Source organism: Typopeltis vanoorti, chromosome 8 (genome assembly GCF_054136105.1).
Source record: "Typopeltis vanoorti isolate ZY-2024b chromosome 8, IOZ_Tvanoo_1.0, whole genome shotgun sequence".
Taxonomy (NCBI): Eukaryota; Metazoa; Arthropoda; class Arachnida; order Uropygi; family Thelyphonidae; genus Typopeltis; species Typopeltis vanoorti.
The window spans coordinates 90,447,571-90,475,221 of NC_143556.1; the positions used below are offsets into that span (position 1 = coordinate 90,447,571).

A 27,651-nucleotide genomic window follows, 5' to 3' on the forward strand; every position below is an offset into this window, starting at 1 on the left:
TTTGTCCATGCTAATATCAGTCTGTTGTTAGCATGGACAAATATAAGGCAAGTCACCTCTCATTATATCAAAGAACAGCTTACCACATGAATATTCTAATCTTTTAGTTGAAAGACATCAGAAGAATCCTTAAGTACTTGGACATCAACAAGTCTCCTGATCCAGAAGTATTCCCACAACTGTGCTCAAAATCAAATCCACTTCCCCGAATAAGCATTCATCCTGTAAAAGCCATGGCATTCATTTGACATCTATACAGGGTGGTTCAAAATTCCACGTACAAACTTTGAGGGGAGATAAAGAACATCAAAATCAACTATATTCACATAGGAAAGCATGACTGGAAACGCCACCCGAAAGTGATAGGTGGGGCTGTTCACCAGCGCTTCAGGTGAGCAATTGGGGATTCCTCATTCAAGCTTTCAACGTTGTACAAAGAACATGCGTCGTTTTACAAATGCCAAGATGACAGACATGCACCTCATTTACCATATCACGTATCCAACTACTATTGAACTGTTCAGTTATGCCTAATAAAGTTTTTTACACTACTTACTGCCTTGTGTTATTTCTGTATCTTAGTGTCCCTGTTAGCACCTTCCGGTCATGCTTTCCTATGTGAATATCGTTGATTTTGATGTGCTCTACCTCCTCTCAAAGTTTGTATGTGGAATTTTGAACCACCCTATATAATAGCAAGGAAATAAGCCTTTATGCAGCTTATCTCAAACAAGAGATAAAAGACAGTCATCACTATTATCTCATTACCTTTACCTCAATCTTTTAGGTATTATCAACAGCCAACATCACATGGAGTTCTGCCAATTAAGTGGTGATCACCAATATGGATGTCTCCCTCTTGTTCCACAAAATATTTCCTAACCTTGTCTACTTTGCCAAAGCCATAGATAGGTTTGAATAAACTTGTTTTAGTGTCTCTTGACTTTTCCAGGATTTTTGACTAGATCAGGCAAAGAAGTCTACTTATAAAGCTGTTACCATCTTCTGACTGCTGCACTTTGCAAATGGGTCACCAGTTTCTTCTCTGGTTGTTCACTATGTGCCATGGTGAATGGTTTCCTCTCTTTAAATTTTCCCATTAACGTTAGAATATCTCAAGGCTCCTACTTTCACAAACTCTTTTTCCTTATATATAAATGATCTTCTCTTACTAATCTAATTCTATCCATAGTTTTGCTAATGTCAGCATACTCCACTCCTCCTCCTCATTTGAGGAACCCTGCAGTGTTCAAATGATTCAAACGTTAAGATCTTCCATAACCAATGTCACAAACACTGATCCCCTTGCATTCTCCAGTAGAGGTATAGGAAATCTACTGAATTTATATGCTAACAGAACACTGCAACGTCTTCTTTCTCATAAGAAAGATCTCACTTCTCTTCCCTTTACTTTCGATAATATTCAGCTCTCCAGTTAAGATAGATTTCTTGTTCTGAGTGAAGACACCTCTAGTATGCCTGGCACAAAAACATCCAAAGCTACCTAACAAAACCTTGATGTTTATTTACAACTCCTACACTATATAAATCCTAAATTCACACAACCTTAGAAGACTGTTCTCCCATTTGGGATAGGGCATCAAAAACTTCTCTAAAAAGTCTTGACACTGTACAAATAAAGATGACTGCTTAACAGATGGTGCCTCTTTCTCTAACAGGTTCATACCAATCATTTTCTCATAAATGCTCTTTTTTTCTGCATTGGTTCATACCAATCATTTTCTCGTAAATGCTCTTTGTTTCTGCATTATGCTTTTCTATATATATATATATATATATATATATATATATATATATTTTGGTTAGAGCCGGCCTGGTTGGCCAAGTGGTTAGCGTATCCGCTCTCCAGCCAAGAGGCTGCGGGGTTCGAATCCCACGTAGGCATGGTTGTCTTTTTGTGATTGTCTTTCACCTTCATACATTCATTCACACAAGTATAGATGCACTCTCCCAATAGGGATTGGGTCACCATGGGAGTAGTAACCCAAAAACCTCCTGCAATGGGAGAGGCCTTCACGCTGCAGTAGGTAGAAAAATAGGCTGTTCTTCATCACTGCTCTAATTTCCTCTAAGTATGTAAAAATTAAAGCAGCTGCTGGTCAAAATCCATGTACAGTTTCACTACAAACTTAAAACTCCTCATCCTCCACCATCTATCTCTGATCATTGGCAACCTTCCCCACATCATTTTTCTGAAGGACTGCAATGTCCAGCTGTTTAAAGAAAGATAGCAGTTCCCTCTATACACACTTAAACACAAATACTCTCTCTCCTGGAAAGTGAGTCAAGGAAACTGTGAGCAGAGCAGATCATACAGAGGAGATCCTTATTACAGTGTGCTCACAGTTTGTTTCAATGAAGCCCTTCTACACCAAACATTGAAATAAATCAAATCTGGCTTTTTAAAAAATGGTTTCAATGAGTCTTACTGACAAAGCATTTAACAGTTATAGGCTTCCAGTCACTGGGTCACAGGAAGAAATCTCTCCTATTCCTCTTCCATATATTAAGGGAATATTTGAACATACTGCAAAAGTTCTCAGGTCTCTCTGTGTTGTAGTGTCCTTTCATCCTGGTTGGAAGATTTCTACCTTTCTTTCCTCTTCTAAAGACAAACTTTCCAGGTGTCTACAGATTCCTTACTCCTATGGATTGTCTTAGCCCAGACAGTCTGGTGCATCCGTGACTATCCACCATGAGGAACAAATGTTATATCCAGTATGAAAAAGCGGCGTAATTTGGCCTGGATGAACATTTCATTCTGATCAGTGTTTTTTTTTTTTTTTTTTTTTTGGGGGGGGGGGGGGGGATTTTACATAAAAGATTACATAAAGAGGCCTCTTTCTATCCCTAGGCTGTGAAGTCTCTATGTAGTCAAATTTAAACAGATCTAATGGCATTTGGTTATCCCCTTCCTCGGAAATATTACTGCATCAATAGGCTGTAAATTCTAATTATTTTCTTATTATAACTGCATGTGTGCATTTTCTTTTTAATGAGGAATTCGTTAACCATTAGCTGTCTTACTTAGCTTATGGTAGTGGTGCTTTTTAAATACCTCTATTATTTGCATTTCAACTGTGTTTCATGATCAATGTAAATAATAGAGGTATTTAAAAAGCACCAAGTAGTAGACAAAGGACTACAGATGTGTGAAGGCATAACTGTAAATGGAAAAAATATAACACATTTAAAGTATGCTGATGACATAGTTATCACTATAGACAGCCAAGAAAAATTAGAAAATATCCTTACCAAGCTGCATCAAACAAATAACAAATATGATATGAAAATCGATTTTAGTAAAACAAAACTAATGGTAATAGAAAGAAAAAGGGAAGCAATCCAAATGAAAATAGGAATCAATAATATAGAACAAGTAAAGCAATTCAATTACCTAGGATTGAGCTGTTGTGTTTGTATACCAATGCTAGACGTATAAGAAACAAGGCGGATGAAATGGTTGCACTAATTGCGTCTGTGCACCCAAAGATTGTCGGAATAAGTGAGACATGGTTAGATGAGGAGGACAACATCCTGACAGGAATAGAGATGGAAAGGTATGATGTGTTTCGTGAGGATAGAAGGGGTAAAAAGGGAGGGGGAGTGCTATTGATGAGAGAGAAAGAGTTATGTCCATACAAGGTAGAGATGCAAGAGGGAAATAGGGCCAGTGGTTTTGAGGCAGTATGGTGTGAGATAGAGGTGAATAGAATCAAATACTTGGTGGGATGTTGTTATAGACTTGGTAATGTGGATGGTGGTGATAGTGAAATGTATAGTCAAATAAGCCAAGCAAATAAGAAAAGGGTGATCATTATGGGCGATTTTAATTATGGCAATATAGACTGGAATGAAGAGATAGCAACTGGAAGTAAAGAAAATGAGTTTCTTGAGTTTTTGAGGGATAACTACCTCAGACAGTATGTAACAGAAGGCACACGAGGATTAAGGGTCTTGGATTTGGTCATCTTATCGGAGGATGTAATTATAAATGAAGTGTCAAATCATCCATCAATTGGTGAAAGTGACCATCAGGTGATTACATGGGTGGTTGCCAGCAGTGCAAGGATCCCTGTGAAAAAAGGGTATATGTGGAACTACAAGTGGGGTGATGATGAAGAGCTCAGGAGACAGCTTGCAGGTGTAGCATGGAATGAGGAGTTAGTTGGAAAAGAGATCAATGCAGCTTGGGGGATTTTCGAAAACTATTTAGCAGATGCAATGTCTAAATGCATACCACAAGTGAGAAGGTTAAATAAGGTAGGTGTGAGATGGATGACTAAAGAGATTAAGCATGCGATACAGAGAAAAAGGGCATTGTGGAGGCAGCATAAGAGAAGTGAAAGTAACCAATTTCATCTACAAAGACCAGGCAAGGAGGGTGACTTGGTTGGTGAGAGTAGCTAAAGAGAGATATGAACAGCAGTTAGCTAATGAAGCCAAAAAGAATCCTAGGGAGTTCTTTCGATATGTAGCCAGCAAAAGAAAGAATGATTATGGCAGGATGACATTGATTGGAGGAAATGGTATAAAGACAGCTGTTGCAGAATGTGTGGTGGAGATACTTAATGAGCAGTTCATAAAGATCTTTCAATCTTGTGAATGTGACTTCATGGAGAGATTGAGATCAGTTGATGATGGGGAGGAGAGACTGACTGTAAGTGAGTAAGAGGTGTTTGGGGAGTTGAGTAAACTAGATATAAATAAGGCTGTGGGACTTGATAATATATTACCGCGCATTCTGAAGGAATGTGCCAGAGAGTTGACACCTGCTGTGACATATTTTTTTAATACGAGTCCTGCACTTGGTCAAGTTCCTAAAGAGTGGAATCACCCACTTCATAAAGGAGGTGATCGAACTCAAGCATCAAACTATAGGCCTATCTCTGTGTCAGGTGTTGTGGTTAAGTCGTTGGAGAAGCTTGTGAGAATTAGGATCCAGAGTTGGGTTGACAACAACTGTATAATCTTTGATGGACAGCATGGATTTGCTAAAGGGAGGTCATGTTTTAGTAATCTACTTACTTATTACAATAAAGTGACTGCTTCCTTGGACAGAGGAGAAGGATACACAGTAATACACTTGGATTTTGCAAAAGCTTTTGATAGAGTACCTCATGATAAGTTGACAGTCAAACTAGAGCAGATGGGGTTGGATATTAGATTAGTGCATTGGATTGGAGGCTGGCTATCTGATAGGTATCAACAAGTTGTGTATGGGGGTGCGATATCCAGGAAAAGGAAAGTCACTAGTGGAGTGCCTCAGGGTCTGTTTTAGGGCCATTACTATTTAACTTGTATATTAATGATATTGGCGAAGATTTGGATGGAGATATTCAGTTGTTTGCAGATGATGCAAAGTTGGAACGAACCATAAAGAGTAGTGAAGATGTGGCCTTGCAAGAAGACTTGAATAAATTGAGTGATTGGGCAAGCAAATGGGGATGCGAGTTCAATGTTGCAAAATGTAAGGTTTTAAAATTTGGAAAACAAAGATGGGATGCAGAATTTATGCTTGGTGAGAATATATTGTTGGAAGTAGAGGAAATAAGAGATCTGGGGGTGATAGTGGATAAGGATCTAAAATTTAGGGGCCACATCGCCAAAATTGTGAAGACAACACAAAGACTTCTGGGAATGATGTGGAGGACACTGACGTGTAGAAGTAGGGAGATTCTTGTTCCACTGTATAAGGCTTTGATTAGGCCACACATGGACTATTGTACCCAGATTTGGTCACCAAGTTTTCAGAAGGATGAAGAGATGTTGAAAAGAGTCCAAAGGCAACTGACTAAGGTAGTTTCTGACCTCTGGAATGTTGAGTATGAGGAAAGATTGAGAAGATGTAATTTGCAGAGTCTAGTGGAGAGAAGGAAGAGGGGAGATATGATAGAGACCTACAAGTTGGTAAGGGGTTGTTATAAGATCAGTGGTGGAGAAGTTCTACAGAGAATAGTGGGAGATCAGGGGAGAACCAGAGGTCATCCCTGGAAACTGTATAAAGAGGGTGTGAGTAGGGGAGTGAGAGGCAGGTTTTTTCGTGCAGAGTTGTGAATGATTGGAATGCCTTGCCTGAGAGTGTGGTGTCTGCAAGGAGTTTGAGTGTGTTTAAGACACGGCATGATGAGATGTGTGTGTGTGATAAAAGGACCTCCCAGATGAGTCTTTGACTCCATGAGGTCTTGTTTAATAATAATAATAATAGGATCAATGATCACTGAAGATCTAAGACTATTTCGAAAAACCATAAAATACAGAATCGATAATGGATGGATAACAATGGGCAGACTACAAAAAAATATGGAACAATAAAAGATTAAGCAAAGAACTCAAATTAAAGATAAATAAAACAATGATAATTCCCACAGTACTCTACTCAGAATGATGGATCTTAAGAAAAAACGAAATGGATAAACTCAATGCTTTTCAAATGAAATGCCTAAAAAAAAATCAATAGAACAAACTGGATGAAAAAAATGAAAAAGTCAGAGAAGAACATATCTTTAAAAAAACAATAATTACAGCACTTAAAAAGAGCCAACTAAGCTAGTTTGGATATGTTTCAAGAACGAACCCAGAAAGACTACCAAACATATTATAAATGGCAGAATTGAAGGACAGCCCAGGAGAAGACGACCAAGAAAGAAATGGATTGACAACATTAAAGAAAGCACCCACTTAAACTCCATAAATAGAACTTCATAAAAAGACAGTAGACAAAGAAATGGTAAAAATTCATCTTTGAGTAACTCAACCTGCCATGAGCAGAAGTGAAGAAAGAAAAGTTTACAAAAGAAGTTATATTTCATTGCTTAATATGATACATTTTAAATCCCTAGTTTTTCTAGCTTAATTCTTTTATACAAGGTGTGAGTATTAAATAGTGAGTATTAAATAATGAGACTGGTTACAAAAATGTGGCTTATTACAATTGTACAACTTAATTGTTATCCCCACTTCAACATACTCCTCTCCTCTATCTATACACCGCTGCATACGAATTTTCTATTGTTAGAAGCAGTACTGCACGTCATCAGGTGTTATCTGCTTCAGTAGCGCTGCAGTTTTCTCCTTTACCTCATCCACTGAATGAAAATGGGTGCCCTTCAACGAGACTTGCAGGAGAAGATCATCACATGTGATGAGACATGGATTTTCCAGTAAGATCCAGAAACAAAGAGACAATCGATGCACCGAAAAACTCAGTCACTGAGAATGAAAAAAGCAAGAATGAGCAAGTCAAAACTGAAGGCAATGCTGATCGTTTTTTTTTTTTTTTTTTTTTATATCAATGCCGTGGTAATGGTTGAATGGGTACCAGAGGGGCAGACAGTTAACCAAAATTATTATCTTGAGGTTCTGGCCAAGCTGAGAGAATGAATGAGGAAGAAGAGACCCAATCTGTGGAATAACAACACTTGGATTTTTCATCAGGATGACACTCCAGCCCACTGTCTGTAAAGCAGTATCTGGTTGATAAGAAGATCCCAGTGTTGGACCATCCACCTTACTCGGACTTAGCTCCATGCGACTTTTATCAAAGCTGAAATCTGCATTCAAGGGCACCCATTTTCAGTCAGTGGTTGAGGTACAGGAAAAAACAGCAGCGCTACTGAAGCATATAACACCTGATGACTTACAGCACTGCTTCCAACAATGGAAAATTTGTATGTAATGGTGTATAGATAGCGGAGGAGAGTATGCTGAAGGGGATAACAATTAAGTTGTACAATTGTAATAATAAACCACATTTTTGCAATCAGTCTCGCTATTTAATAGCCACACCTCGTAACATAAGCAAACTCTTAATGACATGTACCTGTAAACACAAGAAACCAGTCAAGATTTTTAGTTTTTTCTTAAAAATTTCCAATATCTAAAGCCTTCAAGAATAATCAAAGTTAAGCAGCTTCTAGAAATGAACTGTGGACTGAAATACATGAACATCTTAAAGAAAAAATAAATCATTTTATGCTGGCTGCAAAAAAAATTAACAAAGCAGTCCTTGAAAAGAACAAATCATATCAAAAGGTCTAGTAAGTATGACTGAGGATAAACTGAAGGCATGAAAACAACAGAGTCTGGTTGATAGAAGACAAAGGATGACATGACCAAGACATTTAAACAGTTGAGGTGTTTACAGGATTGACATAGGGAGACAGATTTTTCATATAAAAAATCAGGGGGAAAGAAAGTAAGAGGTTATCCCTGGAAGCTGCAAAAGGCTGTGATGAGTAAAAAGCAACAAGTAGATGTTTTGCACATTGGATGGAATGGACCATGGAATTCACTGCCTGAAAGGGTGGTGAATGTGCAGATAGCAAGAGTTTAAGGAGTGGCATGATAGATGCCTAAGATAGTTCTCCCACAACGTGTCTTGTGACTACATGGAGGTCCAGAAAAAGAAGTGTTTGTAAGAATATATAAAAAAAAATTAAGAAAGCTAAGTCTAAGAGTAGCTAAATAAAAGTAATGAGAACCCTCTGGTAAGAATACAGAAGATAAATATCAGGAAGATGCCATAATGTTCTAGAAGCTATTAAAAAAAAAGCTTAGAAATTAGATAAAAGTACTATAAAAAAATCATAGATAGAGGTGGCATAAAAACTGAAAATGAAGCATTGTGGATATTTGATTAATTACTTTGAGAGATTATTAGATGAGATAAGCAGTGACAGAACAGTCACAAAAAAAGCAATAGAAACCTGAAATGCAGAAAGGCAGCTAAAACAGATAATGTTTGACCAGAAATGCTCAACTATGGAGAGATATGAGTTCTATGCTAGCTACACTGCATAATTCAGATGGATCTTCTGATGAAAATCAAATTCAAGATAACAAAATCAGAGCAGAGATAGTAGTACTCATCTGTAAAACTAAATGTGAGAACTGCAAAAGTTCCCCACTCAGCATTTTCAGGAAGATTTATGCATAAGAAAAATACCAGAAGAGACACAGAGAAGAATATGATCCTAAATCACCATCAGATTTTAAATTTAAGATAAACAGCCATCATGGGAATAGAAGCTGGATCTGTACATACATTCTTAATTTGAAAAATTATATGATTAAATGCTAAGAAAACGCTTTCAAAATGTTACACTTATATGATAAATGGAACATTTCAGAGCTACTGCTGACTTACAACTTAAGTATAAACAGAGTTTATATTTAAGTTGTAAATCAGCAATAACATTTAGAAGAATCACAAGTAACTCTTGTTATACACAATTTTGTTATGTGTATAATTAATTGCGGCAATCCCTTGATATACGCGGTAAGAGTTTTGATTAACGTGCCTTTAACCCTGCGGAGCTCGTAGCTGATCTGACAGATATATGCAAGATATTTAATATAAATATTCTTACACAATTCAGTGTATAGCTTGGAGGTTATGAATAGCTATGCATTCATATGTTACGAGTTTTTTGCTGTTTTTTGGTTTAACACATGTTATGTAAAGGTTTGTGATATTTGACAATAAATTGTATCTGAGAGATACCGCGACCTCCAATGTCATTATAGTATGTTTTTTTTTTTTTTTTTTTTTTTTTTGTTCAGTAATTGCTAGATTGTAACTGAAAATAAATAAACCATCATGTATTACTGAAATAGAGAACAAAGACTTATCATACATGTCCTCTAGGTCCTAGAGGACACGTATGAGTCTAGGAGATGTGCTTTACATTATGGAAAATACTAAGGAAAGTGATCTGAAGCTTACTCCACCTTTACTACGAGTTGCCCATAAGGTTGCTTATGCTTGCATCTGCCGAAACTTTTAGTTTCTATATATTTGGCATGAAACTCTTGTAGTTTCTATATTCAGCTATGAAATAATGTTGGATTCAATATCCACTTAATCTGCCATCATATATTATATTTGCAGTGTTTTTTCTTTATGTTTTATTGTTTGTGTGCCGAGGTCTGGAGAGTCATTTTCCTTTTTATCATAGAATTTATGCTGATGAGAAAAAAACTAAAACTGTTCAAATGATTCTTGATAACTTCTTTTGATAAAAAAATTGCAGTAAATAATGTAGGCACAAGTATTTATTAAAAATTTACTTTGCATTCGTTTTTTATCTTCCTAAAAGAGTACCATGTAAAACGAATTATTAATACAGCAATCGATCATGGATGAATTGTAATTTTCACTATTGATTATTAGACTTGATTAACGCAATTTTGATATATGCAGTAACATAGAGGGATTAATTAACCACATTAATCGAAGGATACCTGTACATAGTTTCATTACTGTACGTAAGGATTATTGGTGATCCAAGGTTGTGGAAGATTCCAAGCATGCATCCTTGTTTCCTACCTGTGCTCAGTGTCCATTTTGTTTCGTTACTGCCTTTTTTGGTCTATGCAGTATCTATAAATATGAGGATCTGATGAAAGCAATGACAGCTTTTGCTGCAAGTTTGACTGCTGCAGGAGTCGCTATGCAATCCACATAACTGTCAGATTTTAAGGAAAGACAACATACACTAGAATATTAATTAAAAACTTTAATTAATACTTCCTATATTTCAGTAATGTTATATTACCATCTTCAGGGATCACAAAATAATGATATGCTACCTACTCCCTATAGAATATGATCCCACCAGCTTCAAAATCAGAACACTTTTTAATGACTTAATTATCGTTTTTTCGATCATAGGTGGCCAACAACAGGCTCGCGGGTCGCATGCGGCCCATAATGTGATTTTGTGCAGCCCGCAGGAGGATAAAAACTATATTAAACTGTATGTATTATTAATTTAGCTATTGGTTTCGACCGCAGATTTTCTGATTGATATACTAGTCATATTCATTATTTCTGATGATGGAAAAAATTTATATTCTCAACACGGAATCAAAATAGCTTTAAAAGATTACTCAATTTATAAAATCTACTGTTTCTCTGTGCGAGTTGTAGTAGTGGTAGATTTCCATGCGCTCCAGAGTAAGGCATCATTGAAAGTCACTTGCTCTGATCTGGTTACAGAAATATATAATTAAATTTAATTTAACAACTTATATTTAAATCAATCAAGTATTTTATATTGTTCTCCCATTAGTAGTAAAATGATTTAACACATATAGTAATTCAATACATATAACCATTGCCTTGAAAAAATGCAGAGTTTATTTTTATTTAAGTTCTGTCTAAAAGTGTGTGGCCCGTGCCACTACCATTCTATACGAGGGCCAATATATATCATATATTGGCCCTCGTATAGAATGAAGTTGGCCACGGCTGTTTTAGATAACTGAAATCCCTATTAAGTTTTTTAATTTCTACTTTTAGTGCTTTTTTAGTCTTACTTTCCAAACAACTGGAATGTTGTTAGAGTCTATCTTCTCCTAGATGTGCATAATTCTATTTCAAAATCTTTTCCCTATCATTATATAATTGATCCAGTTTCTGATTTTACCAAATGGGCTTTCCCAGGTATACAGGTTTATGTTTGCTCAAACCCATGAAAGGTTATTTGCAAACCTTTGCCCACCCATGGTACATTTTGTACAATGGGTGGGCAAAAGATTTTTTTCTATTTTTATCAATCTTATATACTTTTGTATTTTTTATTTGTTTTTTTACATAGTGCAGAAATCCTGGAGACTATTATCAGATCATTTTGCTCACAAAACTCATAATTAGCTTTCTTTTTTTACACTTCTATCATTCATATCACACAAAGTTATGAAGTACCAGGGACACTTCTCTTCCTGTGGATCCAACTTCTGCATTTATGTCACTCAATTCTGTGAATTGTACAAAATCATGCAGACAGTGTGCATTAATCTCAAAGACTATTAGCTTATATTAACAATCTTTCACAGGTGGGATTCACGCACCATACACAACAACGTTTCGATACACCTCAGGATTAAATTTCTGTTTGTCAATATCTCCACTGTTTCTGTAAGAAATATCATGATAAATTCTGGCAATTTGTAGTGCTCAAAAAGCTAGTTACTGGTACTGTTTTATAAAAGATTTTGTTATGTACTATACACATAAAATTTTGCCACAACAGATAGTCCTACTGAAACCAAAGTTCAAACAATGCAACAAGTTTTAGTAGATTTAATAACCAAAATTCTTTAAATTTCACTCAGTACAAAAGCATGTACTGCTTTTGCATGCATTTTAAACACTGCAAAATTAATATTACCAGTTTAAAATGTTTTCCGATAAGTCCAAATGAAATCATTGTTGATTTCATTTGAACTTTTATTACCTTAACAATTCTAATCATCCAAAACTTGATTAAATAGCAATCAGCCATAGTGGAATTAATACAACATACACTTTTTAAAAGAAACACACGCATTAACCGCAGTGAAAATTATTTAATTGTAAATATTTCATCCTAAGTTTATTAGGACATCATCAGTACAGTAGTTTAAAACAATAATAGGAATAACATACAGTTAGGGCACATGATTACAATAGAATCTCATTAAATGTAGGTAACGTGTTACAGAAATTAAAAAAATAAAAAATAAAAAAATTATTTAACACAATTTTATTATTATTATTATTATATTATTATTATTCCTGATACCTTTTGTAGGACAATTACACATACTTTAGGAATAGTAAGAATGTCGTTGGGTTTAAGTTTGGTCTGTGTAGTAGGACTTCAGAACTTTCTTTGTATAAACGTTCATGTTTATATAAAGATCTATGTAAAAGTTTAGACTTTTACCAATGGATCCCTATGGTTTGGATTTTTAATTCCGTGTTGAGAGAAGCCAGATTTCTGCGGTTTAAAAAAACGAATGTGGTCTTGATGTTCCGAGATGTGTTTCTGAACAGACCTACCTGTCTGTCCAAAGTAAGACAATTTGCATGAGCATGGAATCTCATAAATGCCAGACAACATCAAAGGTGAGAGTTTGTCCTTAGAAGAAGGTAACAAGTTGTAAATTTGGTTGATAGGTTTGTAAGTAGTGGCAAAATTGTATTTCTTCATAATTTTAGAAAGACTTTCAGAGATGCCTTTGACGTAAGGTATGGGAATCCTATGGACTTCTTCCTGTCTAGTTTGATGTGTGGAAAAGTGACTGATGTTTTTTGAGTTGTTTTAGGATTACATCCATTTAAGATGGCTGTATTTTTGATTACTTCTAATTCCTGGTTTAAAGATTCTTCAGAGGAGCAGAATTTGTGTGCTCTAGAAACTAGTAAGTTAATTATTCCAGATTTCTCAGATGGATGATGAGCAGAAGAATTGTGAATGTAGCGACCTGAGAATGTTGGCTTGCAAAAGACAGACGTGGCAATGGAACGTCTTCTTTTCTTTGGATGTGTAAATCCAAAAAGGAGATACCTTGTGGAGATTCTTTTTCTAATGTAAAGTTAATGCGTTGATGAAGAAGGTTAATTTTATCTAGAAACAGTTGTAATTCAAGTTTGGGATGATCTCAGAGACTGCAAATACGTCATCGACATATCTTAACCAAATTTTTGGTTTGGGTTCAAAAGTGAATATATTTTTTTTCCTCAAGGTGTTCTAGAAACAAGTTTGCTAGGTTTGGTGATAAAGGAGATCCCATTGCTATTCCCTCTTCTTGCTTGCAAATTTGACCTTTCCAGGTGAAGTAACCTGATGCAATAACAAACTTGAACAATTCAACTATATCAGAAGGAAATTTTTGAGTTAGTAATTCTATTGTTTCTTTATGGGGAATGTTTGTGAAGAGGAAGATAATATCAAAGCTGATTAACAAGTCAGTTTTTGATAGTTGAATGTCTTTAATTTTTGTGTGAAACTCAGTAGAATTTTTGATTGAAGAGACTGAGTGGCCTATGTTAGGGCAGAGAAGGTTAGATAAGAATCTTGATAACTTGTAAGTTGGACTGCTGATACAGTCTACAACGGGTCTAAGTGGAACATTAGTTTTGTGTAGCTTAGGTAAGCCATAAATTCCAGGAGGTCTTGCATGGTATGTCTTAAGTTTTTTGATTGTTTCTTCATCTAAGGAGGAAGTTTCATTAAGTAGCTTATTTAATTTTCTGAGTTGACATTTTGTAGGATCATAATCCAATTTTGCATAAGTATTACGATCTCGAAGAAGTAAATTCATTTTTCGGTCATATGAGTTTGTATCAAGAACCACAGTGGTATTTCCTTTATCAGCTCTGGTAATGATTATGTTTTTATTATATTTTAAGGAAATAATAGCTTTCAATTCTGATGGTGGGATATTTAATTCTGAAGGTTTGGCATTGTAGATCACTTTAATACTTCAAATCGAAGTCTGTTGGATTCGATACTGGAGAGATGGTTGACGTTTCTTTCTATATTATGTATGAAGTCTAAATATGGGAAAGATTTTGGTGGAATCGCAAATTTATGACCTCTTGTTAAAACATTTAATTCATCTTTTGTTAGTGGACGGTTAGATAAATTCCCCCCCCCCCCAGTTGGTAATTTGTTACTGATCTTTTTTCATCGATTTAATAGATTAAGGTACATATACATACATAATATAGAAAGAAACGTCAACCATCTCACCAGTATTGAAGTCAACAGACTTCGATTTGAAGTAGCTAAAGTGATCTACAATGCCAAACCTTCAGAATTAAATATCCCACCATCAGAATTGAAAGCTATTATTTCCTTAAAACATAATAAAAACATAATCATTACCAGAGCTGATAAAGGAAATACCACTGTGGTTCTTGATACAAACTCATATGACTGAAAAATGAATTTACTTCTTCGAGATCGTAATATTGCGCAAAATTGGATTATGACCTACAAAACGTCAACTCAGAAAATTAAATAAGCTACTTAATGAAACTTCTTCCTTAGATGAAGAAACAATCAAAAAACTTAAGACATACCATGCAAGACCTCCTAGAATTTATGGCTTACCTAAGCTACACAAAACTAATGTTCCACTTAGACCCGTTGTAGACTGTATCAGCAGTCCAACTTACAAGTTATCAAGATTCTTATCTAACCTTCTCTGTCCTCACATAGGCCACTCAGTCTCTTCAATCAAAAATTCTACTGAGTTTCACACAAAAATTAAAGACATTCAACTATCAAAAACTGACTTGTTAATTAGCTTCGACATTGTCTCCCTCTTCACAAACATTCCCCATAAAGAAACAATGGAATTACTAACTCAAAAATTTCCTTCTGATATAGTTGAATTGTTCAAGTTTGTTATTGCATCAGGTTACTTCACCTGGAAAGGTCAAATTTATAAGCAAGAAGAAGGAACAGCAATGGGATCTCCTTTATCACCAAACCTAGCAAACTTGTTTCTAGAACACCTTGAGGAAAAAAAATATATTCACTTTTGAACCCAAACCAAAAATTTGGTTAAGATATGTCGATGACGTATTTGCAGTCTGGAATCATCCCGAACATGAATTACAACTGTTTCTAGATAAAATTAACCTTCTTCATCAACACATCAATTTTACGTTAGAAAAAGAATCTCCACAAGGTATCTCCTTTTTGGATTTACACATCCAAAGAAAAGAAGACGGTTCCATTGCCACGTCTGTCTTTTGCAAGCTTACATTCTCAGGTCGCTACATTCACAATTCTTCCGCTCATCATCCATCTGAGAAATCTGGAATTCTTAAGTCACTAGTTTCCAGAGCACACAAATTCTGCTCCTCTGAAGTATCTTTAAACCAGGAATTAGAAGTAATCAAAAATACAGCCATCTTAAATGGATATAATCCTAAAACAACTCAAAAAACATCAGTCACTTCATCAGTCACACATCAAACTAGACAGGAAGAAGTCCATAGGATTCCCATACCTTACGTCAAATGCATCTCCGAACATCTTTCTAAAATTATGAAGAAATACAATTTTGCCACTACTTACAAACCTATCAACCAAATTTACAACTTGTTACCTTCTTCTAAGGACAAACTCTCACCTTTGATGTTGTCTGGCATTTATGAGATTCCATGCTCATGCAAATTGTCTTACTTTGGACAGACAGGTAGGTCTGTTCAGAAACACATCTCAGAACATCAAAACCACATTCGTTTTTTTAAATCGCAGAAATCTGGCTTCTCTCACCACGGAATTAAAAATCCAAACCATAGGATCCATTGGTAAAAGTCTAAACTTTTACATAGATCTTTATATAAACATGAACATTAATACAAAGAAAGTTCTGAAGCCCTACTATACAGACCAAACTTAAACCACAATGACGTTCTTACTATTCCTAAAGTATGGGAAATTGTCATACAAAATTGTATTTTTTTTTTTTAATTTCTGTAACACGTTACGCACGTTTAATGAGATTCTATTGTAATCATGTGACCTAACTGTACGTTATTCCTATTATTGTTTTAAACTACTGTAGTGATGATGTCCTAAGGAACTTAGGATGAAATATTTACAATTAAATAATCGTCACTGTGGTTAACGTGGGTTTCTTTTAATTATGATCGCACCACAGGTTTCATTATTTAAGAAAAAAACAAAAAAAAAAACACACTTTTGACATGTTTTGTCCCTTTACACCCATACAATTATTACAATTATCTGACTGAAATAAAATGTGAGACAGTTTGACCAAATTTTTGCAATGATTTTGAATCCTTATACAAATTTAAACCATTCAAACCAAGACCAAAAATAGATTGTTTACTAAGTTAAAAAAAAAACAAAAAGCAATTAATTTCCTTTTAGCACAGTGCTGTAATGAGCATAGCCTATTAACATATTAAAGTAGCTAATTCCAAAATACTGTTTTTAAGATATAGTTCTCACAAATTAAATACAATAATCTACTGTATATCTGACCTTCAAAAACAAATCACCTTAATCAACCATCCCTTGCACATTAAACAACTCTGTAGAGTATCATGTAACAGTACTTCAATTATCTGACCCTTCAGTTATCCAAACTTACCATTCTGATAATTTAGGGGTTGGATAAATAGTAGATTACTGTAACTTTTAGCTGTCAATAACAAAATTACAATTATGCTTTACATTTTACAAACCTGAATATTTAAGTGTGCAATCGTCCTGTCCTTTTCTCTATCTTGTGATTCTTTAATTACTGTTTCAAGAGGACGACCGCCTTCAAGAACTATAGTTAAACGTTCAATCTCTTTATCTCTAATTCCTATCTATGAAAATAATATATTCATATATAGAAAATCATAAAGATACTACAATAAACTGAATTCAACATACAGGTATCCCTCGATTAATTAATCGCTCGATGTTACTGCGCATATCAAAATCGCGTTAAAAATCTAATAATCAATGGTAAAAAGTACAATTCGTCCCTGATCGATTACTGTACTAATAGTTTCGTTTAATATGGTACTCTTTTAATAAAGATAAAAAATGAATGCAAAGTAAATGTTTAATAAATACTTGTGCTTACATTAGTTACTGCAATTTTTTTTAATCAAAAGAAGTTATAAAGAGTCATTTGAATAGTTTTAGTATTTTTCTTATCGGCATAAATTCTACAATAACAAGCAAAATGACTCTCCAGACCTCGGCAAACAAGCATTCTTCGATTAACATCTGGATCCATATCCATTACTTGCTGCTTAAGCGATTCTAAACTGAGAAATATTCCATCCAGTTCTTTGACTGTTATTTCCTTTGGAACCTCATCTACACATTCCATTTATTTGTTGTCTTCATATGTGCGTTGTTCAATTTCCAGAAGATCGTTGTCACTGAAATCTTTTGAATTTGAATCCAATGATTCTCGTTTTTGATGCAGAAGATGCATCAACAACGAGGCTTTCACCAATTGCAATGATTTCTTTGACCACGTTGTTCACAGGATTTTGAAAACAACCTAAGTCATTAGTGCATTCTGGCAGAAGGTTTTTCCAAACATCTTTCATGCAACTAGAAGACACTTGCTCCCACGAGTCATGAATGTTCTCAATTACGTGTTTAATGCTAAATTTTTTCCAAAATTCGTGGAGCCCATCGTTGTTTCTACTAACTTTGAGAATGTCTTTTTAAGAAAATAGGCTTTGAAAGTTGCAATGACTCCCATGTCAATAGGTTGTAACAATGATGTTGTATTTGGTGGGAAAAATAAAACTTTCACATTCTCACACAGATCATTAAGAGAATTTGGATTACCACAAGGCTAGCAGCCTCATGGCATGAGCATGATTTTGCATGGTAAATTTAAAGGCACGTTAATCAAAACTCTTGACGCATATATCAAGGGACTGCCGCAATTAATTGTGGCGCAATAATCAAATCCGCATTAAGCAAGGGATACCTGTACTTCTTTATCATGAAAAATACTGTTAAGTGACATAACGTCATCACTCACTGAAATGTTTTAAAAGGTCATGTTCAGCTTCAGTATAATGTCAGTTATGTTGATGCCATGTATTGCATCAACATACTAACACTTACTGAGAGATAATTACTTGAGGCAGCATGTGATGGAGGGAACTAAGGATGCACAAGTACTGGACCTGGTCACAGGATCAGAAGAGCTTTCAATAACCAAGGTGGCCACAATGCTTCTGAAAAGTGACCAAGCAGTTTTAACTTGGGAGATTATAAAACACAAGGAAGGCATATATGTGGAACTACAATGCAGGTGATTATGACAAACTTGGGAGAAAGTTCCAAACTGTTCCATGGCATAAAATACCCACGAGGGAAGGATGTTAGTATTGCATGGGAGATAGTTAAGGGGCATGTAGAGGAAGCAATATTAAATTGTATACCTAGATGGAGATAATGCTTCTAATCTGGCTATTATAAGATACTAATATTTTAAGGATACTTGTGACATAAAGATTGAATTATATAAGCACGTAAACACAAGAAAGATATTTAATTAGCCAAATATTTCGGTCTGAAAATTGCAGACCATCTTCAGTGGCACTACAAGAAAAGTTTTAAAAAATACAAGGTGGAATACTAACAATAGATCATTTAAAAATAGAACAAGCCACGTGATGTTATATCACTAAGTATTAAAGGGAATATTATTAAGCAGAGACATGATTGAAATAAAGATATTAATTAATAATATCAAATAACATAAAAATAATATGAATTAATGAGTTATCCTGATTAGACTTTCCCAGATTTTTGATACAGTCATTCCAATTCAGGTTAGGACAATGGAGTAATGCCTCTATGCTTTCTTTGAATAAACGTTCAAATTTATAGCGGGATCTATGTAAGAGGAGAGTTTCTGACCAAAGGATGTTGCGGTTAGTTTCAATCCCATGCTGAGCCAATTCAGATTTTTCAGGTTTGTTGTGATGAATGGAGGATTGATGTTCTTGGATTCTTTTTTCAAGAGAGCATCTGGTTTGTCCAAAATAGGAGAGATCACAGTTGCAGGAAATTTGATAAACTCCAGGAAGAGACATAGTTGAGTTTGTCTTTAGGAGAAGGAAAATGGGAAGATAATTTGTTAATAGGTGAATACGTAGCTGTTAACTCATATTTCTTCAGAATTCTTGAGATAGGTTCTGAAATCCCGAAAGTGAATGAAATTGGAACTCAACGTATTGAATCTTTGTTGTTTAGTGGTGGATTATAAGAATCGAGAAGATGTTATGTACTCTTTTCGGAAAAGCCATTGCGTTTCATGTGTTGTTGGATAGTAGAGTGTTCTTTCTGTAGAAAATTAGAAGTAGAACAATTAGTTTTGGCTTTTCTGATTAGAAATTTTTGATTCCTGTGTTTTGACAAGGATGATGGGCTGATTCTTTAAGAATATACCAAACCTGTGAATGTTGGTTTCCATGTAAACCGTAGTTGTAAGAGTATTTGAAGGTGACCGGACGAGGAGAACATCTAAAAATGATAACTGGTTGTTTTTTTTCATTTCCATAGTAAACTTTATACGATGATGTAAGGAATTGATATTGTTTAAAAAAGAAGGTAAGGAGTCTTTGTTGTGAGGCCATATAGTAAAGATGTTATCTGTATACCTTACCCAAAAGGATGGTTGTGGGAAAATAGATGAGAAGAGGATTTTCTCTAGATGTTCTAAATAAAAGTTGGCTAAAGCAGGAGAGAGAGGACTTCCCATGGCCGTTCCTTCTACTTGGCTGTAAAATTTGTTTTGACATAAGAAATATCCAGAGTGTATTAAGAAATCTAATAGTTTTATAATGTCTTCGGGAAAGATGTCAGCCAGTAATTTTAAAGTCTCCTTGAGAGGTACATTTGTATATAAAGATTCTATATCAAAGCTTACCATAAGATCTGTAGGTTGCAATGAGATATGTTTCAATTTTTCAAAGAAATCTTAAGAGTTTTTAAGAAAGGAACTAGAGTTGCCTATGTGAGATTTCAATAATTTAGCTAGATATTTGGCTATATGGTAAATAGAAGAATCAATACAATCTACTATTGGATGAAGAGGAAAGTGAATCTTATATATTTTTGGAAGACCATAAAATCTAGGAGGTCTTGCAAAATGAGTTTTAAGTCTTTCAATTGTGTCTCTATCTAAACTGATGACTTCATCTAGGAGAGAATTTAATTTCTTTAATTGTCTGTTGGTTGGATCATAATCAATTTCTTGATATGTGGAGTGATCTCGAAGTAAAAGAGAAAGTTTTCTTCTGTAATTTGCAGAGTCCATAACTACTGTTGTTTTCCCGTTATCAGCTTTGGTGATAATGAAGTGATTGTTTTTTCTCAAGGACTGTAAAGATTTCATATATATAGATGACATCTTTACTATATGGCCTCACAACAAATACTCCTTACCTTCTTTTTTAAACAGTATCAATTCCTTACATTATCGTATAAAGTTTACTATGGAAATGGAAAAAAACAACCAGTTATCATTTTTAGACATTCTCCTCATCCGGTCACTTTCAAATACTCTTACAACTACAGTTTACAGGAAACCAACGTTCACAGGTTCGGTATATTCTTAAAGAATCAGCCCATCATCCTTGTCAAAAAACAGGAATCAAAAATGTCTAATCAGAAGAGCCAAAACTAATTGTTCTACTTCTAATTTTCTACAGAAAGAACTTTCTACTATCTAACAACACATGAAACCAATGGCTTTTCTGAAAAGAGTACACAACATCTAAATTCTTATAATCCACCACTAAACAACAAAGATTCAATACGTTGAGTTCCAATTCCATACACTTTCGGGATTTCAGAACCTATCTCAAGAATTGGGGTGCTTAAGGGTCAAAGCTATATAACTGAGAGAAGACCTCTCAGTTGTTTGGTCAGAGTTTAATTCTACACTGTTGTATGCTATACAGTTTTGGGATGACCTTATCCATTTGCCATTTATTAAGATATAATCATTTTGAGTCTTAGTTCCATTGAGGTGTTGCGAGGTCCATTTTCTTTCTAATTTGTTTGGTAATATCGATTGAAGAGATATCAGATTCTGATATCTTAGTTCCATTGGGGTGTTGCCAGGCCCGTTTTCTTTCTAATTTGTTTGGGAATATTGACTGAAGAGATATCAGGTTCTGAGAGTTGCAAAATTCTACAAGAATTCTTTTTCCCAAGTAAGCAAATAGACAAGTAGGTCAAGTTTGCGCCTGAACATAGTTCGGGTCTGAGGCAACTCGTAAAGGTGGAGTAAGCTCCAATCACTTTCCTTAGTATTTTCCCCTAATGCAAAAGCACATCCCCTTGTGGAGATGTATGATGCTATGCATTAAAGGCAAGGGCCACTACCCAGACCGGTTTCGACCTCTATTGAGGTCTCGTCAGTGGGAGCCAGACCCAAAAAATGCCAACGTTGAAGTAATGCAGAGCTTATAAATTTTACCTAAACAAGTTGCCACAAGGTGCTTTGATCTTGGGTATATACTATGTTAAAGATACCAAGAAATTCATAAGCTATGTTTTAATCCTTTTTCCCAAGTAAGCAAACAGACAAGTGAAGCTTGTGCGTGAACATAGTTCAAGTCTAAGGCAACTCATGGTAAAGGTGGAGTAAGCTCCGATCACTTTCCTTAGTATTTTCCCCTAATACTAAGGATGTTCAGATGCAAACTCAACTTACTTGTCTGTTTGCTTACTTGGGATAAAATTGCTTGGTATCTTTAACATAGTATACCCAAGTTAAAAAACTTTCTACATCTTACTCTCAACCTGAGATTTTTATTTAATAAGGTCAAAGCACCTTGTGACAACTTATTTAGGTAAAATTTATAAGCTCTGTATTACTTCAATATTGGCATTTTTTTGGGTCTGGCTCCCACCGAGAAGACCTCAATAAAGGTCGAAACCAGTTTGGGTAATGGCCCTTGGCTTTAATGCATAGCATCATACATCACCGCAAGGGGATGTGCTTTGCATTAGGGGAAAATACTAAAGAAAGTGGTCAGAGCTTACTCCACCTTTACCACGAGTTGACTCAGACTTGAACTATGTTCAGGCACAAACTTGACTTACTTGGGAAAAAGGATTAAAACCTAGATTATGAAATTGCTTGGTATCTTTAACATAGTATATACCCAAAGTAAAAAACTTTCTACAGTCCATAAGAAGATGGCCATTTTCATTGGTTGAGTCATGGTAGGTATATTGTCCTATGTTTTTGTGTTTCCAGTTCCATCTTTTCTGATTTGTGCATTGAAATACCCTCCAACTATGTGCACATTACATGCAAGTATTTTGGTGATATAATCGGCTAGATTTCGATAGAAGGTTTCTTTATCTTTATCCTCTGCTGCTTCAGTAGATGCATATGCACATGTAATAGTTATTTTGGGGTTTGCGTTTATTGTAATAGCTATTCTTGTAGCAAGGCTTATACGTTGGTCATACATAACTCATAATTAACTTAAGGAATTTACAACGCTTAAAATGAATATTAATTAAAGGAAACTTTAATGAATACCTTCAATATTTCGGCCATAGAATTCATTGGAAGAAAACTAAAATAATACACCACAGCAAGTTCAAGTATGAAAGATTATTCATGGAATCATCAGCATCTCTAAAAAATGTTCCAAACCTCAACAAATTTGGGTGTGCATGAGACTGCCCCAAATTTGGGAGACTTGCATCATGAGAACTTCAGCCCAACGGCCAAGACAAGCCAATTAGCCTGCTAGTGGGCACCATTAGGACCTTAGGAACAATATTAGTTTCTTGCCTTCTTCCTCATTTGCTTTTGTTAGTGCCTACGTGCACATACCATATTTGTATGTTCTTGAAGATGGCAATGTGACATTGCCGAAATATTGAAGGTATTCATTAAAGTTTCCTTTAATTAATATCCGTTTTATGCATTGTAAATTCCTTAAGTTAATTACCAGTTATGTAATAGCTATTATTCATTTTGAAACACTTTCTATTGATAGAATATTTTTGTTGACTGTTGTTTACCAGGATTCTAACTCTGCCATTTCCAGATTGATCTGCAGATGAGTACACAAAGGTCCATTTATGAGTAGGGGACCTGATTTCATTGTGGTGAAGTCATGATAGGTATACTGGCCACCTTCTTCAATACTACATAGTGAAGAAGGTGGCCAGGTGGGTTTTCCATCGGTGCTTCTGTACGCAGATTGCATCCATGTCTTCTGCCTCTGCATCAGGCTTCCCTGTGGGCTTTGACCTCCAGCCATCATAGGGGGGGATTGAAGTGTGCTTTGTGGATCCACATATCGGGTGATTGGCCCTAATACGCTTCACCAGCCACGTTCGCCTACTGGTGGAGGAGTGGCCTACTAGCATTTCCTAAGGGACACCATGTGGAGGTGTGGCTTGAATTTCATTCCTATTATTATATTAAAATCTATTATTAAAATCTATTAAAAAAAAAAAAACAGCTAATGTTTTTGTTCCCATATAGAGAATAGGTGAGGCCGTTTTAGCCTTATCTAACTTTTGAAGACTGAGTGGGCAGTTCGACCTCCATTGGTAGCCAATCAGAGATAGCTGGCCCAAGGCTATTACTAATTAATCGGTACATAGTGAGGAAGGTGACTAGCAAGTGTCACCATCTCGTGGTTCCTAACCCTAACATAATATTTTTAATGTCTGAAAAAAAAAAACAGTGTGGGTTCCACAGCCGATTTTCTTGATGTTTATGGGAGAAAAAATCTGCTTGCCCATGCCAGAGATCAACTAGGTGAAGAAAAGGCTTAGAAAATGTTCCTCTATTTGGCGACCAGATTTGAACCCATGTGCGCCCATGCACCGTAGAGTGTAAATGCCACTTCTACTAAAGCTACACAGGTTCTATTATCTATTTAGTTACAAAAATAAATTAAGCTAGAGAATAACATGTTCACACAAAGTTACTCATATAAGTACAGATATAAATGAAACCAAACAGTATGGATGGTGGCCAATAAAAGCTGAAATAATTGCATAGAGTCCTAAAGTCAGGGTTTACTGGAAAACTTGAACTAAGTGGGCTGAATGTGTGCCATCAAAATTTTTGGAAATTTTATGCCACCATTATTGTTAAGATTAGGATGGTTAATCAAAATTTCACAGGTTTCTTTAAATTTGCATTATGGTTTATATTAAAATGAAGTTTTTTGTCTAGCACAATAGTAGTTTCCATAATTTTTACAATGAATTCTGATCACTGTGTAACCATGAAGGAAAGGAAATAAAAATAGTTTACCCTTCCAGTAACACTTCCTAATTGTTACCTTTCTTTCATTGTATATAGAAAACCTAGTCACATAGGCAGATACATTCACAAATTTTCCCATCACCACCCACTCCTCTCAACAATATGACATTATTAAAACTCTAACCAATAAAGCCTATAATCTTTGTTCCAGTGGAACCTCTTTCAACCGAACTCAACCATACACAAAACGTTCCTTTCCAATGGCTACAGCGAATACAGAATTAAAAATAATCAGTTCCTCCCCCATTCCCTGGCATCTCTTCAAAAGGATTTCAGAAATGCCATCACCATCCCCAACATCCGTGGCACACATCAGAAAAAATAGCCAGGTTCTTAAAAAAGTATAACCTTTACACAGCTTTTAAGCCCCACCATAAACTTGCTGCCCTCATACATTCTACCAAAGATCAGCTCCCTCCTCTCTTAGTGCCTGGAGTATATAGAAAGTACCCTGTTCCTGCAAGCTGGCTTACTTTGGACAGACAGGTAGATCAGCGACCATCTGTTTAGAACACAAATCATCCATCTGCATCACAACTATGGTCAATACGGCCTTGCAGCCCATGTATTGGATACAACCTAGAGGATCTCCTGGAAGAAACCACGATACTCCACCAAAGTAAATTCAAACAGGAAAGACTGTTTTTAGAAACTGCAGTGGCAATCAGAAAGAAACAACCAAATTTAAATAAATACGGATGCATAAAACTTCCCAAAATTAGGGAAACATTAATTGTCAGAGGTCCCACTTTACATCCTAGGAACCTACAAATGCCCATAGAGGGCACACCACCTAGATAGGACTTTAGAGTCACCCATGTTTTATTTAGTATTGAGTTGTCTTTGTCTGTTACAAAAGTTATTTGTAATCCCTGAAGATGTCTCACTGACAGACAAAATATTGTAAGCATTAAAATTAGTTTTAATCCTTTCCCAGTGCTGTAAATATTCCATTAAACCTCCAACATGACTTTTTACATAACTTTCATCATCCTTGGAAGTTATGTAAAAGGTATGGTTGCTTGGGATGCGAGGACTAGATTTTTTGCTTGGAGAGTTATGAATGAATGGAATGGGTGGCTTGAGTCAGTTGTGAGTGCTTTATCTTTTAATGGGTTCAAAGAGAGGTATGACAGATTGTGTGGATAGTTTGGGTCTCCCACAATGAGTCTTTGGACTCTATGGATTTGTCTGTATAATGATAATAATACTAGTTGTCTTTAAGACTGTACTGTTTAAAAAAACAAATAAATGCTTTTTTTTCCTTTGAAGAAGAATGGTCATGAAAACTCAAACTTGTAGATTTTCAATTTTAATTAATGGACAGTAGCTTATATAAACAAATTTTGATATCCTTTGAATCTGTAAAATAACTGACATGGGTTAATTAATTCCTAAAAGTACAAATGATAATACTGACTTGTTTCACCACATATGATAATGGCTTCTTCTGGGTTAGCAAGAACACAAAATAAAATAAAATAAAGGGGTAAATGTGAACCATTACACAACTAAAAAACAGAAACAGAATTCCAAATACCACATACCAATAAATTCTGTCCAGGAAGAATCTGAAACCAGCATACAAAGGCAGATAAAACAAATCTAATAAATGGTGCTGTCACATTTCACAAATTGCACCTAAAAGGATAGCAGTTCATTGTTGTTGTTATTATTTTTATTATGATTACATAACACCTCCAGGGAGTCCAAAGACTCATCGAGGGAGGGCATTTACTCTATAACTCTCCATCTCCACCACTAACTGCAGTTACTTTTATCATCTACACCAAGGGTCGGGAACCTTTTTGAAACAAAGAGCCATTCCACCAAAAAAATTAATTGAAACAAAATTTTGGGAGCTGCAACTTCAACTCAATTTTTCCTGGTGATTAAAAGTTGCAGTTAGTTCAAACTTAGACAAATTTGTTTTTAATTCAGTACTTCAAGATATCAAATACCACTTTTATTTTTGCATATAAATTTTTTATATGTTCAATAAATAAAACAACATTAAGTTTGATTAAGTTTTTAATCACAAAAAATGTTTAAGTAAGAATAATATTGCAAAAAAGTCAGAATTTGTAATGCAAAAAGAATTAGTCCGAACAAAAATACAATATTATGTATTTTAATAAATATTTGATTGTTTTAATTTAAAATTCACTAATGAGACTTTTGATTTTGTATCTTCTCAGCCAATTTACTTAAATCTGGATTGTATGTCATGCACTTTAATATAATTGGGCTTTCAAACTTTTATCAGTCAATTTGTTCCTATACTTAATTTTAATGTAATTCATTGAAGGGAAAAATTGTTCGCAATTGTCTGTTGAACCGAAAAGAGTAAAAACCCCAAAAGTAAGTTGTCTGGCATTTGAATAATTAGTTGGGAAAGAATTCCAACATTTAAATATAATTTCCTGTGTGTTTCTTCCATAGTTTCCTCATTTTCTTCAATTTGTGCTACTATTTCCTGAAGTTTTTGTACTACCCAGATGCTTTTATTCTGAAATTACAGAAGTTCCATTTGTACTTCTGCAATTGATATTTCAGGAAAAGCTTCAATATCTATTAATTTTAATTTGCAATTTAGCGGATGTAATATAAATTTCATCATCTCCTGATGTTTTTTAAAATCCTGAAATCTGCTTGTAAATGAATCCAAAATTACAGTAATCATTTCAGCAAATATTTTGCAATCAACTTTTTCTTGATTTAAATTCAATCTATAATTGTTTAGATTTTCAAAATATATAAATTTTTCTTCAGTAACATCTTCGAAAAACATTCTTAGTTTCTATTCAAAGGTAAGGACTTCCTCTAGTAATTGTAAGGCTGTGTTTCCCTTCCCTTGCAACTTCAAATTTAGTTTATTAAAATGTTCAGTCATACCAAGCAAAAAACAAAAATTTTGTATCCATTCAGGATTACTGAGAAGTTCCACATGATTTACGTTAGAATTTTTGGTGGTTAAGAAAACTATTACTTCTTTTAAGCACTGAAAAAAAAAGTTTGAATGCT

At 34.9% G+C, this 27,651-nt stretch overlaps 1 protein-coding gene across 7 annotated transcripts in view; it reads right to left on the reverse strand.

The window, feature by feature from the left end:
* Positions 1-27,651, reverse strand: part of LOC150104186 (uncharacterized) — a 712,768-nt gene that overhangs the window by 580,059 nt on the left and 105,058 nt on the right. For all 7 annotated transcript variants that reach the window (XM_090396809.1, XM_090396815.1, XM_090396810.1 and 4 more), the window contains exon 7: positions 17,024-17,152. In XM_090396809.1, coding sequence (XP_090252935.1) covers positions 17,024-17,152 — 129 coding nt within the window. The remainder of the gene's footprint in view (positions 1-17,023; positions 17,153-27,651) is intronic.